The sequence below is a fragment of the Talaromyces amestolkiae genome (assembly GCF_001896365.1).
Source record: "Talaromyces amestolkiae strain CIB chromosome Unknown scaffold37.1, whole genome shotgun sequence".
NCBI classification, from domain to species: Eukaryota; Fungi; Ascomycota; class Eurotiomycetes; order Eurotiales; family Trichocomaceae; genus Talaromyces; species Talaromyces amestolkiae.
In genome coordinates, this window is record NW_024468073.1 from 20,058 (window position 1) to 34,321 (window position 14,264).

The 14,264-nt window shown below is 47.6% G+C and overlaps 4 protein-coding genes across 4 annotated transcripts; 1 reads left to right on the forward strand and 3 right to left on the reverse strand.

Annotated features, from left to right (window-relative positions):
* Window positions 1-24: 24 nt before the first annotated feature.
* On the reverse strand, window positions 25-1,783 carry BHQ10_010358 (uncharacterized protein; the record flags this gene model as incomplete). Its single annotated transcript, XM_040872979.1, has 4 exons — window positions 25-96; window positions 155-1,207; window positions 1,273-1,470; window positions 1,538-1,783. 4 exons carry the CDS (start codon window positions 1,781-1,783, stop codon window positions 25-27), a joined length of 1,569 nt encoding a protein of 522 aa, XP_040738860.1.
* Window positions 1,784-2,314: 531 nt separating this feature from the next.
* On the reverse strand, window positions 2,315-4,582 carry BHQ10_010359 (uncharacterized protein; the record flags this gene model as incomplete). The annotated part of the gene is made up of 6 exons (XM_040872980.1): window positions 2,315-2,964; window positions 3,017-3,033; window positions 3,083-3,213; window positions 3,269-3,861; window positions 3,923-4,475; window positions 4,541-4,582. The coding sequence occupies 6 exons, from the start codon at window positions 4,580-4,582 to the stop codon at window positions 2,315-2,317; spliced, it is 1,986 nt and encodes a 661-aa protein (XP_040738861.1).
* Window positions 4,583-5,378: 796 nt separating this feature from the next.
* Window positions 5,379-11,915, forward strand: BHQ10_010360 (uncharacterized protein; the record flags this gene model as incomplete). Its single annotated transcript, XM_040872982.1, has 13 exons — window positions 5,379-5,386; window positions 5,450-5,630; window positions 5,690-8,120; window positions 8,172-8,383; window positions 8,439-8,547; window positions 8,604-8,738; window positions 8,791-9,148; window positions 9,206-9,446; window positions 9,504-9,577; window positions 9,635-9,887; window positions 9,936-10,148; window positions 10,219-10,506; window positions 10,572-11,915. The coding sequence occupies 13 exons, from the start codon at window positions 5,379-5,381 to the stop codon at window positions 11,913-11,915; spliced, it is 5,847 nt and encodes a 1,948-aa protein (XP_040738862.1).
* Window positions 11,916-12,789: 874 nt separating this feature from the next.
* BHQ10_010361 (uncharacterized protein) lies at window positions 12,790-13,530 on the reverse strand (the record flags this gene model as incomplete). Its single annotated transcript, XM_040872983.1, has 1 exon — window positions 12,790-13,530. The coding sequence occupies one exon, from the start codon at window positions 13,528-13,530 to the stop codon at window positions 12,790-12,792; it is 741 nt and encodes a 246-aa protein (XP_040738863.1).
* Window positions 13,531-14,264: the final 734 nt, after the last annotated feature.

Genomic DNA, 14,264 nt, shown 5'->3' on the forward strand with positions numbered 1-14,264 from the left:
CATGCTAATAAAAGCTTGGGCATATCAGGCCTTGGTAGTCGCATCTCTTCTCTCGTATTGAACGACAGAGTTCGCCCAGGGTCTTGAGAATAATGACTGTAAGAGAATGTGTAAGCAAGCTGTATGTAATCGTGATTGTCGGCGAAGGACTTACAGAGTAATCAGTTGCCGGAACACCTTCAACATTTGGCAAGTTCGTGAACTTAAGCTGTCTAACCAATGCCGCACAGATGGCACCCAATTGAACATAGGCAAATTGCTCACCGATGCAACGGTGACGTCCAGCTCCAAAAGGCAGGTAGGGGCTTCCAGCACCTTTGCTGATAAGACCATAGCCATAGTCAATTTGCTCGTCATCCTCGGTGGCCTTGACACCATCCCATCGGTGAGGGTCCCAGTCCAAAGGCTCGGAGAAATGCTCAGGGGATCGTGCAGTGACTCCGGGGGACGAGAGAACGTTGTGGGAGGTAGGAATGACGTACGGAGTACCTTCAATTTGAAGGGGGCTCTTGACAGCACGGAGGATGGAATGAATCGGCGCATGTAGACGAAGAGTTTCTTTGATGACGTTGGCTTGAAGTTCGAGTTTTTGCAAGTTCTCATGGGTAAGCGGGGGGAGATCGGCTCCTAGAACTCGGATTTGCTCCTGGTACAACTGTTCGGTGATCTTGGGTTGCGAGGCTAGTCGAAGAACAATCCAAGAAATGGTGGAAGACGAAGAGTGTTGACCGGCCATCAACAGAGCGATCATCATATGGGCAACCTCAATATCGGGGACCGGGGTGCCATCCTTGTAGACACAAGACATCAAGTTCCAGACCATATCCTCAGAATCCTTCTCTCCTCCCGCTTGACGACGCTTTTGGATGATTTCCATGTAAGTTTCTGCCATTTTCTTCTGGGCGGCGTCACGCTTGCGGTTGTGGGGGAGAGGAGCCCAGGGAAGCATAAAGTTGATAGGCGCGAAGCCCATGTCAAGGTCGTGATACAATTCAGCGAATGTCGAGTCAAACTTGTCTCGAACCTCTTTGCCTTGTAGCGATCGAGAAGCGGTATAGATTGTGATTTCTGCCATGATTTTACCGACATCGATGGTTCCGCGGGGTTTTTTGAAGGCGTTAGCGTTCGCAACGTACTCGTTTACTTCCTTGGTGATCAATTCAACATAGGAACGTAGCGCATCCGAGGTCAAACCGAACTTGACAAACTGCATCATCACCGTCTAATAAGCACTTGCTATTGGCAGACGGCTTAGTCTTGGTATTTTCTCACCTTCTTCTGTTCCATGAGCTTGGAATTAGGGCAGTCGTACACAACATGCTTGCCAAATACAGGTGTCGTGAGAGGTGAGTAGACTTCCTCGGCGCACACATCGCGCAATTTCGCGTTCAAGATAAAGTCGTTGCCTTTGGTTCCCAAGAAGACTGTGGTCTTTTTGCCAAGTAGGATGAACGTGAAGATGTCGCCGTACTGTCCGCAGCGAGTGAGTTAGTCAATTTATCCGGATGCGATTCCATGTTTCATGAGCTCTGCGTACCTTACTGCGACTTTCGAAGAAAAATTTGTACGGGTCGATACCGTAGCTGATTGTGTTGCCAATGAACGGAAACCAGTGAAACACGACAGGAGGTTCATTTGGATTTCTGAACAGTAATTGACCCAGTACGTTGATCACGACGCTCAAGACAATGACCGTGGCGAAGCCCAATCCAGCGAGCACGTAGATTGACTGCGTCGAGCATTGTTGGCAGACTTTGTCGAGGGCGGCGGCGAAAAGCCCCATGATGTATGACAGTTTTGGTTACGGGCTTAGTAGCAATCGCTTGGGTCAGCAGTCGAAAGTCCGTCCGAACGGAGAAAGCGTGTCTTTGTAGGGTTGCAAGGCAGCGCTGGTTGATGAGAAGTGTAGCAACGCAACCAGGTGTGTTAGATTCTGGACTGGTGCTAATAAATTATTGAAGCCCGCCAAGCTGCCTACTTATCCAGGGGCAACTGGGCCCTGACTAGCCGCAAATGGCATAGTGCGCGTGTGTCCTTAATTTTCTACCCGGAATCACGCCACGAACAGCCAACGCTCCGTCCAATGCAATCGCCGCCAATATTAATCATGTTATAGACAGTTCTCTGTTCATTTCTAAGGGACTAGATACTAACACTAATGATATACACAAACAAACGCCCCCCAATTCTTGACATTCCTTTTTATATCGGGCTCTGATTGCCTCGTAGACTCCTCCAACGCACGTAAGTATAGAAACAATTAACACCATGATCTCTCTCTCGGATAAGAATAGTGAAGGCCACGTAGTCGGGCCTAATTTTTGAGGTGACCATTGGAAGGAGAGCGAGTATTTGTCCCATCTTCGTACAAGACTTGGTCTCCGCGACCACCCATGTTAGCGAATTCACCGAGCGGGCGGTTCGCACCCGGTTTCGGCTCATGCCCCTGATGCACATGGTTCTGAGATTGTTTGTTGGCTGGGTTTTTACGAAAGACTTTCACTTCTTCGTCGTCGTCTTGCACGACATCATGGACCTCTACATCGACGATCGAACTGAGCAGCGTCCGTTCGCGCTCAACTTTTCGCCTGGAGAAATCGAGTTGGTCCATGGCTCCAGTCAGACCGTCTGTGCTGTCAGCAACGCTTGGGAACTTGCCGGTCAGCCAAGGGTGCTCGAGACATTCGTCGACTGTAATTCGCTTCTCAACATTCACAGTGAGCATTCGATCAATTAGATCCAACGCTATGTCCGGGACGGAATCCCAATAAGGGGAGGGGTAGTCAAATCGGCCCATTCTGATCTGCTGCGCCAGATTGTACGGGCTTTCTGGAGTACATAGCTCATCGGAAAAGGGTGGGAATCCACAAAGGCATATGTAAAGCACCACGCCTAGGGACCAAACATCAACAGCCTTGGTGTAACGCCGGTGCCGGGACTCTTCCAAAATCTCGGGTGCGACGTCTGTCTCATCATTAGCCTGTATTATCTCTACTGGACCTTTTCCTAAACTTACAACTCGGCGTTCCACATCTGGACACAGTCAGCTCTGGACAGCTTCGCCAATCGAAGAGTAACTTACAATGTAGTCGTAAAAGAGTCTTCTCCAATGATTTTGGCAAGACCAAAGTCTGCCAACTTCACGTGGAGGTTCTTGTCTGCAAGAAGAATGTTTTCCGGCTTTATATCACGATGCACAATGCCCCGGTCATGCTGTAGAATGAGGATTAGCCATGTTTTTGAGTATCAATAAACTAGGCTAGCTTACCAGATACTTCAAACCATTGAACAGTTGGCGGAACACTTTACGAGTCTGGCTCTCGGACAACTTCTGCTTTCTCACAATGTAATTAAAGAGCTCGCCCTCGGGGGCAAGTTCCAGAACCAAGTAGGCACCGTCGCGCTCGTCAAATGTATCTTTGAGACACAAAACGTTCGGGTGATTGACACTCATCAAAAGAGCAATTTCTTGTTGAAGAGCTTCGGCTTGTGACCTCTGCGACTCACTCTGGCGCCTTTCAAACACTTTCACGGCAAATTTCTTACCGGTAGCACGTTCTACGCAGAGGTAAACTGTCGCAAAATGGCCCTTTCCAAGTTGCTGAAGGATTCTATATTGTTGGCGGAAACCACTGGTGTCCCTTATTCGAGGATACCGGAAGACGAATCGAGCCTCGTCAATGATTGTGACCTCGTCGCCATCCTCAAGCTCCCGGTTTTTGTTGCGACCTAAAATAGCTTCGTTAACAAAGGTTCCATTGCTGGAGAGATCTTCAATGACAGCAACGACGTCTCCGTTTCTTGTTTCATTGAAGATCAAGCAGTGGCGATTAGATATGGTTGGAATGTCTAGTACAAGATCTATATACACATTACGTTAGTGCGCTCATGTTTCGTGGGATTTGTAATGATTTTAGCTTACCGCATTCAGGGTGACGCCCAATCAGATAGCCACCTGGGGGGTAGCCTGGCGATTTGGCAGAGACTTGCTTCTGAGAGGTCTTTGACTGCTTCTTCGAGCTCCGACTGGGCGAACTTGTTGCTTCTCTATCGGTCTGGCCGCACGAGCCGCTGTCACAGCTATTCCTTTTCTTCAGCACCAGAGCATGTCCAGCCTTGTCATCTAGAGGAATCAAATAACCCCAGACACCTTCTGCAGCTTCATCTTCTACATCGTCTGCGAAAGCTCGCGGTGGGTAGACAAATTGAGAAAGCGCTTGGGTGTCACCAGGCGGAGACGAAAAGACTGGCAGGCTTTCTTCTGGACTTGCGATATGACGTCCTTCGGGTGTGATGGTCGTGGCTTTTTGTATATCCGTAGCTGTGGAATCATGGTGTGTCAAAGGCGTGGGGAGGTATGTATGTTTGACTGGGGTCTTCGTGACGGTTGTCGTTGTTGTCTCGGTCTGAGAGGCCAATCGTTCTGAACGTCGCGGCTTCTGTGACTTTGTGATGCCCGGCTGCTCTTCGCTTTCCTGTAGGATCCATGACAATTAGCGAGAGCACTAGCAAGAAAATCCAAACACGAGCAAGTACATACTCGACGACGCTTCAACGAGCTTCGCTCATTGCGAGACGCCATTTGAAAGTTGAGCAATGACGCGTGTAACAAGCCTATTGAGTAGATCAGATGTTTTCTGCGACGAGTCAGACGAAGACACGGGGACAAGCCAACAGGTGGGCGAGGAGAAGGTTTATCAAACCGAATTATCTCATGGTTTGAAAGATGCAACACCAAAAATCTTTCGCAAACGAGGTTGCAATGTAGAATGGAGCCCAGAGAGGTTGATGATTGTAACTTGTAGATTCTAAATTGTAATTGAGCAGTGGAGAAGGCTGCAGTAGTCAGGCGGAGCCGCAACTACGACACAACAGGAAGAAAGACTAGGCAACGATGGGCTATTTCTCAATCCTCAACCAATACTTCCAAGGGATCAAAGAAAGGGTGGAGGGGTCAAATGATTTCAACCAAAAAATCCATTATTTCCTCCATGCCTTCTTCTATGCGTAGTGCTGTACACAAATAAACAACCTATAGGAGAGCTGCGGCTTGTGATATCATACCCATGGACGCGAAGCAATATTTGTTCCACGGTCCATGTTGTTAGGGCATTTGTCATATAGAGAATAAATATTATCTAAATATAAAATTATAACAAAAATAAATAAATGAAGAAAAATCAACAGAGAATCAAATTCCCTGCCAACTTTGGCCCAAGCTTGTTGGGGGTGACGCGGAAGGTGCCATGGGGGGTCGTTTAGCCTCGGAGCTCCATGTCTGCTCCTTCCTCGACACTTTCTCTTGACAACTCCCTCTGATGCCCGCATCTTGACAAGACAGACTTATCTGCTCCGTCTTGGAGCTTGCTACTATCAGAATGGATGCGTGAGTACAACCCTCTTACCGGCCGAACAGATACTGATAGCCTTTTTCATATGCGGTTTGTAGTCTCACCTCCGGTCTCAGACGCAAAGCATTCGAGCGTCTCGCATTTCTGGATACCTTGGGCTCCCAAGAAAGCTCCTCGAAACCTAGTGTTAGCCGATTGATCAACGAGTGCAGGCCACAAAGTTCAAAATCGGGTGGCTTCAGGGATGGGCTCTCTCAGGCACACGGAAGAGCTCCTATGGTTCGTTGGCTCGTGGACTCACTGATGTGGCATATTTTCAATCTAATGCGTATCAACAGGCACTTCGGGAACTTGAAATCATCCTTGCTCTGACCAAGACCTCGTCAAACGTTACTCGCCATGACCAGATGCTAAACCTCGCTTTGCAGTTCGCCGGACACTTGACAGAATCCTACAGCCAAAAGTTTCGAACGTCACCTTTCTTGCACGATATCAAGCCGTCTCCTTGGGAGGCCCTCACACATGGATTGACTAAGGGGCTCCTGAATCTGGGTGTGAACGATGCCTCGGTCCGCGAACATGCCACTGGCGCCATCATGGCATATCTAAATAACTGCGCGCGGGCTGTGAAGGGGATGGTGAAAGGGGGAATTGAGCGACCCGATTTCGATGGCACCATTGGACAAATCGAGATTTTGATCACCGCCCTTTCGTTGGTCGGCCTTCTGGAAGCTGCCTCGCACTCTACCGAGTTGTGGAATGCAACCGAGAAGCTCGCAATTGTTGAGCGCTTAGGAAGCATACTGTCCGTTGACTTCCTCGTGGCTGTGGAGACTGCAGCTTCGAAGATTCGCAATTCGACTGCAACCGATGCCACCTCGCGTGATTGGAAGAGATATAATCGAAGATACGCCGCCCAACGGCGGCCGATAGGAGCTATGTTGTTGCAACAGTGCTTCTCGCGATTTATCAAGTCCTGCACAATCACTACAGTTCTAATGTGCGCTGCTCCGAGTGATGCATCATTCCTAGAGAAGTACGCAGATGGAAAAATATTGGCAAAGACATTCAATGATGCTGAAGAAATTACACTGGTCAAACACCTTGTCGTCGTTTTGACTGGCAAAATACAACTTCTTGAAGACGGCGCGGATTACCTGCAGATTGGCTCCCAGTGGCAACAGGAACTTGCTTTTTCGGTTAAGGCCTCATGCCTAGTCGCTTTCCTGAATTGCATGACCCTGAACGAAGAACTGGCCGACACTGACATGTTGCTTTCGTGGCTTGAGGATACTGTAGCCGATCAGAGTCAGATGGCAGCTTCTGATCTGGCAACCACGGCACTCAAAGTCATTGCCGGTACTGCGAAGCTTTTCCCTGCCAATGCTTCTAATCTAAGCTATCTCCTGCTGAAGTTCATAACGCAAGGTGGCACAAGTCAATCGATTATCTCAGTTGCAGCCAAGTGTCTCGCCAAAATCCTCGAAGTTCTGTCACAAGATTTCGTGATCACCACGCTCTACTCCTTGGGTAACGTCTTGAGCCCGATAGCGGCGGGTGCTGAGCGTCCAGTGCAACTCCCTGCTGAGACCTTCGAAACCAGTCCTACAGTAGATGCCTATCATTCAAATGCCGACAGTGTCGTCTCTCTCTTTTATAATGGCGAGGAGGATTCTACAGTCACGCACCGTAACGTTATTCATGCCATTGTCACAATCGCTGTCAACTGTGAGGATGAGAACATTGCAGCTCTTGCTCAATCCATGCTCCTACAGAAAATCGGCAGAATTAGCATCATAGCCGATGCATGCATCATACAGGAGACTGCTACCTTAGCATTGATCAACAAGCACTCAGAATTCCAGCTATTATTGAAATTCTACACCCGCCTCCACCAAGAAGCTGTGCTTAGGGACCACGGTATCATCGCTGACGCAGTTCATAATGCAAGAAATCGTCTCTCTCTGGCACTGAGGCACAGTCCCTCTCACAAAGCCACTTATCTCGTGCATTTGCTGGAAGGCATTGTCAGTAAAGGCGATGTGTCAGATCTTGGACATGATAAACATAAAGATATTACTCTGTCTCCTGACGATATTACTCCATATCTTAAGCCACTTGCGCTTCTGGTTACGAATGATGTGCGTGAAGAAGAGGATGTTAGCGAGCCTACACAATATGACGAAGATACAGCTGCTTTGTTCCGCGATGCCTGGTTCAACATGGCCGTGCATGGGATCTCAGTTGAGTCTGATATTGGTCGGCAATTCAGGAATGAGCTATGTGCTATTGCGGAGAAGTCGCCTCCTCTGGTTCCAGAGAATCGGACCGAAATATTGGAAAGTGATGTTGAACTCAACATCATTTTGAGACGTGGCATGGGACACCAGCGGCTGGCTGAACAGAGGAAGCTTCTCAGCAATGAACTTCCAGAGCATGAGTCTAGCCTCAAGCGCATCGGCTATCAGGAAATAATTTTCTTGAATGCGAGCTTGTTGATAGAGAGTCTTCGAGCTATGGCCGGAGATTGTACAAGGATTCTTCTCTATTTCTTGGATCCAACACTAAGTTCATCTGAGCTGGGAAAATGCATGAAGGCTGTTGCGGACAAAGTCATCGATATATATTTGTCTAAGACTCTCTCGGGCGCCGGCGAACGTTTTACTAGTCCACACCTATCCAAGCAGCTCGCGGGAATTTTCATTACTGGCTGTCATCGCATACATCGGGTTCAGGAAGTGGCTCTGGACTGCGCCAGCAAGATAATCAGTCGGTCCCCATCCGTTCTTTGTGACAGAACTCCGCTTTTCGTTCTGTTAGACCTCCTTACTATCATGTGGTCATCCTGCCTCGAGAATGACCTGGACGAATACGGATGGAGGTCGATTTTCACGAAAGGCGACGTGACAATTGAATTATCTGATAATCACGAATCGAGAAAACGAACTCTGGACTTATTCCATTCTCACGCCAAAGCTTGGATGCTAGTCGCCATCAACCTCGCTCCGTTGGACGTGAAAGGTCTTTTACAGGTACCAAGTTTTTGACTTTCCAGAAAGCCTTACGTTGACTGACAATCCATGCTAGACATATCTCTCCGAGTACGAAGACGATGGTGCATATGGCCACATTTCGTTGGGACGCTCATTTGCTCTTGAAGTGGCATCCCAAATACCTCAAAGTGACCCGCGACTGAGTACGTCTTGTTAACAATAACAAGAGAATCAACCGTTGTTCTAATACCTTCTATAGGCCACATTGAAAGCTACGGGGCTGACAACGTCAACTGTGCTTCTGATTTGATTGCTCAGTATACCACTCGTCAAGAATATAGATATTCCGAATTCTCCCAAGCGAATGGAAGACGAAAGGAGATTGACCAGACGGGTAGGTTTCCCGATAAGTATTATCAATCTCCACTAATGATTTTAAGTCGCAGATGGCACGGTTGATCCCTACCTTGAGCGGTACATTGAAGTGATCGAAAATCTCTTGAAGCAGCTTTCTCTCAGGGTCTCTGCTGGTTATGATCTGTCTAGCCACGAATTACATGATGCACTACGTAAGGCTGCAGCATTGCTTTGTAGAAGTGATGATGACCTTCCCTCCATCGCTCACTATCTTGTTGACATACCGTTTCGGTTGTTCACTAAGGAGTCAATTAAGTTCGGCGTGTCAATCTGGCTAGGTGTTATCAATGAGAATCCAAAGACTGAATCAAGAATCTTGGCGGAGGTGGCATCCGCTTGGGAGTCTACTACTCTAGCTAGGAAGGGTATTTTCAACCCTGCTTTCAAGTGAGTTCGAGTAATTTTGCTTGCGAAATTTGGAAGATACGTACTCACCAGTTGCAGTCACCCAGATCCTTTCTTCACGGCTATAGAACTACTTCCTTCAGATAAGACAGCACTTCTCCAAGAGCAGCAACGGGCCCAAGACGTTTTATCTCCTCATCTGCGCATTTTGCAGTTCTTCGAAAGTCACTTCAATGCTATACGGTTGGCAAGCCCCCATTTGCAACGTATCTTCTCGCGAGCAATAAGCAGGACACTTGTTGCCTTACAGCGTACCAATGGTCACCCTCTTTCCCGGGAGGTACATTTCCATATCGTCTTGCTAGGCTTGAGAATACTTCAATACTCGACTACGCAGAGCCGCAACTACAAGTGGAAATTGAAAGACCAGATATTATCAGCCGCTCTTAGCTGGTTCAGACATCCTCCAAGGTTAGTAATCGCACTTTTACTGAAAATTATACAAGCTTACCAAAAGAAATTTTGCAGATGGTCCTTTGGCGGTAATCGCCTTCAACTAAAAGCCGAAGACAAAGTGCTGAAAGATGTTGAAGATGCATTGAAGTATACTACCAATTTTTTTTCATCTAACGTGGGCCGTCGTCAGTCATTGCGAGGAAAACAAGAACTTTTACAACACCTGATTGAGAACGAACGAATGCGCCTCAGGGTTTGGCTGTACCCCCTAGAACAAGAAAAGAAGCACTATATAACGGGCTTCGGAGGTAAAAATCAATCTGAGGTAAGCATTTTCTTCTAAGAATATGCTGATATTGAATATTAACCAAAGGAGAAGGCTATCATTGATCAGCTGCTTCGCACTGCTTGGGCCGAAAATGCAAGCTTAGCGATTCAGATCTGTACTCGATTTCCGTCACCGAAGATCCACAACGAAGTGCGTTGGTTACTCCTTACTTATCCTGAGAAAGCTGTGGAAGTTCCGGAGAGTCTGGAAATGATGTTTGGCTCTTCTTTGCCGGCAGATGTAACCCATCAATTAAAAGTAAGTTGATATGGTCGCTAGTATTCAGTAATCACCGCTTCATCATAACTGCAGCTGATATGTTGCAAAGTATCTTTTGTACTGGAGTCCAGTGTCTCCTACTGAAGCTCTTACATACTTCTTACCAGCCTACGGGAACCACCCATTCATACTTCAGTATGCCATGCGAGCTTTAGAAAGTCACTCTATTGATGTCAGATTCTATTTCGTCCCGCAACTTGTACAGGCTTTGCGCTACGATGCTCTGGGCTATGTCGAACGATACATATATGAGTCTGCCAAACTTTCTCAGTTGTTCGCTCATCAGGTGATTTGGAACATGAAGGCAAACGCCTACAAAGATGAAGACTCTCAAATTGTATGTTTTGATCCGCAAGACCAGTCCCCCCTGATAATTTCTAGTATGTTTCTAATTTTGAGTAGCCGGACTCGATCAAACCTACACTGGACAAATTAATGGACAGGCTAGTGTCCAGCTTCTCTATAGAAGAACGTGATTTCTATGAGCGAGAATTCTCCTTCTTTAATGAAATTACTGACGTTTCCGGTAAATTACGTCCATACATCAAGAAGAGCAAACCCGAAAAGAAACAGAAAATTGAGGAAGAGCTCCGCAAAATCAAAGTGGAAGTTGGAGTTTACCTGCCCAGCAATCCAGACGGTATAGTTGTCGGAATTGATCGGAAGTCAGGAAAACCGCTGCAAAGTCATGCGAAGGCGCCATACATGGCCACGTTCCGAATTCAAAAGACGAAAGCGCTTGAAGGCAACCGGGTAACAAGCAAGACACAACTTGGTGAGAAGAAATCGGAAGATCAAGAGACATACGAAGTCTGGCAGTCGGCAATTTTCAAGGTCGGAGATGACTGTCGACAAGACGTTTTGGCGTTGCAATTGATAGCAGCGTTCAGAAACGTATTCAATTCTGTCGGTCTAGACGTTTGGGTTTTCCCATATCGTGTTACAGCCACTGCACCGGGTTGTGGAGTTATTGATGTGCTGCCGAATTCAATCTCGCGGGACATGCTTGGCCGCGAAGCAGTCAATGGACTATATGACTACTTTGTCTCTAAATACGGTGGAGAAGAATCTACCAGGTTTCAGGAGGCGCGCACCAATTTCGTCAAGAGTATGGCATCATATTCGGTCATCTCATACCTGCTTCAATTCAAAGACCGACACAATGGCAACATCATGGTCGACGACGCAGGCCACATTATTCATATCGACTTTGGATTCTGCTTCGATATTGCGCCGGGTGGTGTTCGCTTCGAGCGAGCACCATTCAAACTGACCTCTGAGATGGTAGCAGTTATGGGCGGAGGGCCACATCTTACAGGCAGCAATACCAACGGTAGCATAACCAATGGTATTTCCACAGGCGGTATTAACAACTCCTCATCTAATAGTTCCAACTCATCGCCATCGGGATCCTCGACACTCCGTCTCCCAATACCCGGGGCACATTCCCACGATCCAACAACAACACAGCCTTATCAATGGTTTGAGTCGCTCACAGTCAAAGCATTCCTTTCATCTCGGCCGCACGCCACGAAATTTATCCAGATCGTCACGATGATGCTTGATAGTGGTCTGCCCTGCTTCAAACCAGACACCATCAAGAATTTCCGTGATCGATTCGTTCTTGACAAGACTGAGCGGGAAGCGGCGGATTATATGCGGGAATTGACGCGCAAGAGTTACTTGAATATCTCGACAAAGGGCTACGATCAGTTCCAGTTGTTGACTAATGGTATTCCTTATTGAGGTGGCCTACAAACTCACCTTTTGAATGATGTTGTTCTTTCTATATATGCTTATAGACATTTAATTAATAACAGTAGCACACATGATTCATATTTACGACCATACGCCTCGTAGAATGGGATACAGTTGATCCAATTTCCATTCATGATTCGTTACTTGAATTCAAAGCATACAAGGAGGTTGATAAAATGACAGATTCCTTATTCCAAGTTCCAGTCTGGGTAGTAAAATGTTACAATTCCGAATTTGAAAGTTGAAAATAAGAAAGGACGAATTGCAAATGACCTCAACCCATACACCATTCATTCATACATCTCGCAACTCCAGTGTTTTTGTCACAGTGGGTTTTCTGACATTGAGAAAAGTCGATCGAAAAAAAGGGGACACCAGATGACCTCGGCGCCTACACGATTCTGTGCCCGATCGAGGACGTTTCGAGGACGAAAGAAATCATGAGTAATACATTTTCAATGAACTCCTTTCCCAGTGTTGGACAATGACCATATATAAGGTGCATATGCAATGATGACGAGAGCCCTATTCCGTAATTTCAGCGAGAATACTTGATACTGGCTTTTGCCGGTGACCACCACACGAATCCAGTGGCATGCGCCTTCATATTCGTGAATAACTTGTGTTCGCAAATAGAGAATATTGCTGTCATATATTTGGAATGGACAACACCATTTTCGACAATGAGACTGATGCACGAACTCGCCGATGTCACTGGAATCTAATTTAAGAGGATTTAGCACGAAAAATCGCTCCCTAAAGAGCCTTCGACTAGCTCTCGTGTGTGGCGATGTAATGGATAACGTGCGTTTCAAAATATGCAAACGTCCCGAAGATAGATAGACTTATCATATCCAACGACTTAATCCATGAAATCAGCTCGAAGGATCTTCTCCTGGAAGAAATCTGGTTTGCTTTGTCGCGGCTCCCTGGGAATCTCACGGGTGGGTTGCTCCATGATGGCAATGGAAGCAGAGCGCTGATGAGCACTCGGATCATTTGGGTTCATCATGGATGGTTGCAGATGCGAAGAGGCAGGATATGAACCTCCGACAGAGGGAGCCCGTTCGGCTCTGGTCCGGAGGGCGGCGGACCAGTTGAAACCCTCGCCTAGAGGTCGCCAAGACTGGTCAGATCTCTCATTCTTAAGCTTTTGAGTGCTAGTACCTGCAGCAGCAGAAGATGAAGATGAAGACAAAGAAGAAGGATTATCTCTTGAAAAAGTGGAACTAGTCGACGATGCAGTATGACGCCGCGTCGCCGAAGGAGACGATCCAGAAGAGGGATATCTACCGTTTCCAGTACCGCTTCCTCCACGGACGTCTCTCAATGCCTGTGCACCGAACGAGACGCGTCTAGCCAAAGGAGACGTTGGGTTGTTGGCAGGAGAATGTTCGATATCGTCCACAGCGTCTTCGTAGCTCTCCGAACTAGAGAGACTCTCACGACGGCCCGCATAGGCGCCAAAGGGGGAGGGCTGGGTTGGAGAACCAGAGAGGCCCAGTGTAGTTATAGACATGCGTCGTCGGCCAGACTGAGCATTGGCAGCGGCAGCCGTCGTGATAGGGTTGGGAAAGGAAGAGTTGTTTGTTGAATTATTCATGTTGGAATTGTTCGGTTTCGAGAAGAATTCGCCAAAGGATGCCGGGTTTAAAGAGAGGCGACGCTGGGAAGGCGGAGAGGTCGATGTTGGAGAATCAGCCCGATCGCTGGACATGACTATCGAGGATGATAAAGATCACACAGATTCCAGGGGTCGAGTAACGTCGTTTCAGAAGGTAGGATAGATTGCGGTTTCAGTCGCAGATAAGGGGAGTAAGCTTCTTCGTTTGGCAGGATCAACGTAGGTATGGCATGATTGTAGTGCGGTGCGGTGACGTCAAGGATCCGATTGGTCTCCGAATCGCTAGTTAAGACGAGAGTCAGACAAAGAGTAGCAGGTCGCACAACGTATGAAGTAAAAGCAAATGGCTTTTGATTCTAAAAGACGAGTGGATTCGGTGAGTGATGGACAGTTGGGGGCGGGTTGTTCATATCGAAGCACTGAAAGCAGAGGACTGAAAGAAAGTACGGGGAAGCGAGTGGAGTACGGATGAAGATCCATCCATTGAGAACTGCGCAGATGGAGCGGGGCATACGTACGTACTAGCGAGTCCGGAGCAGTAGTTACTAGTTCGCAGCTTTGTTCGGTCTATAGTCTGAAGCAGCGGGAGGGGGATGAAACAGAGAAGAAAGAGGAGAGGCGAGAGAGAAACATAGAGGTAACTGTTGGCGTGATAGATTGCCTTATATGAACGGAGGGAAGGAGCAGGGGAGGGAGGGCATGGGCGGGGGGGG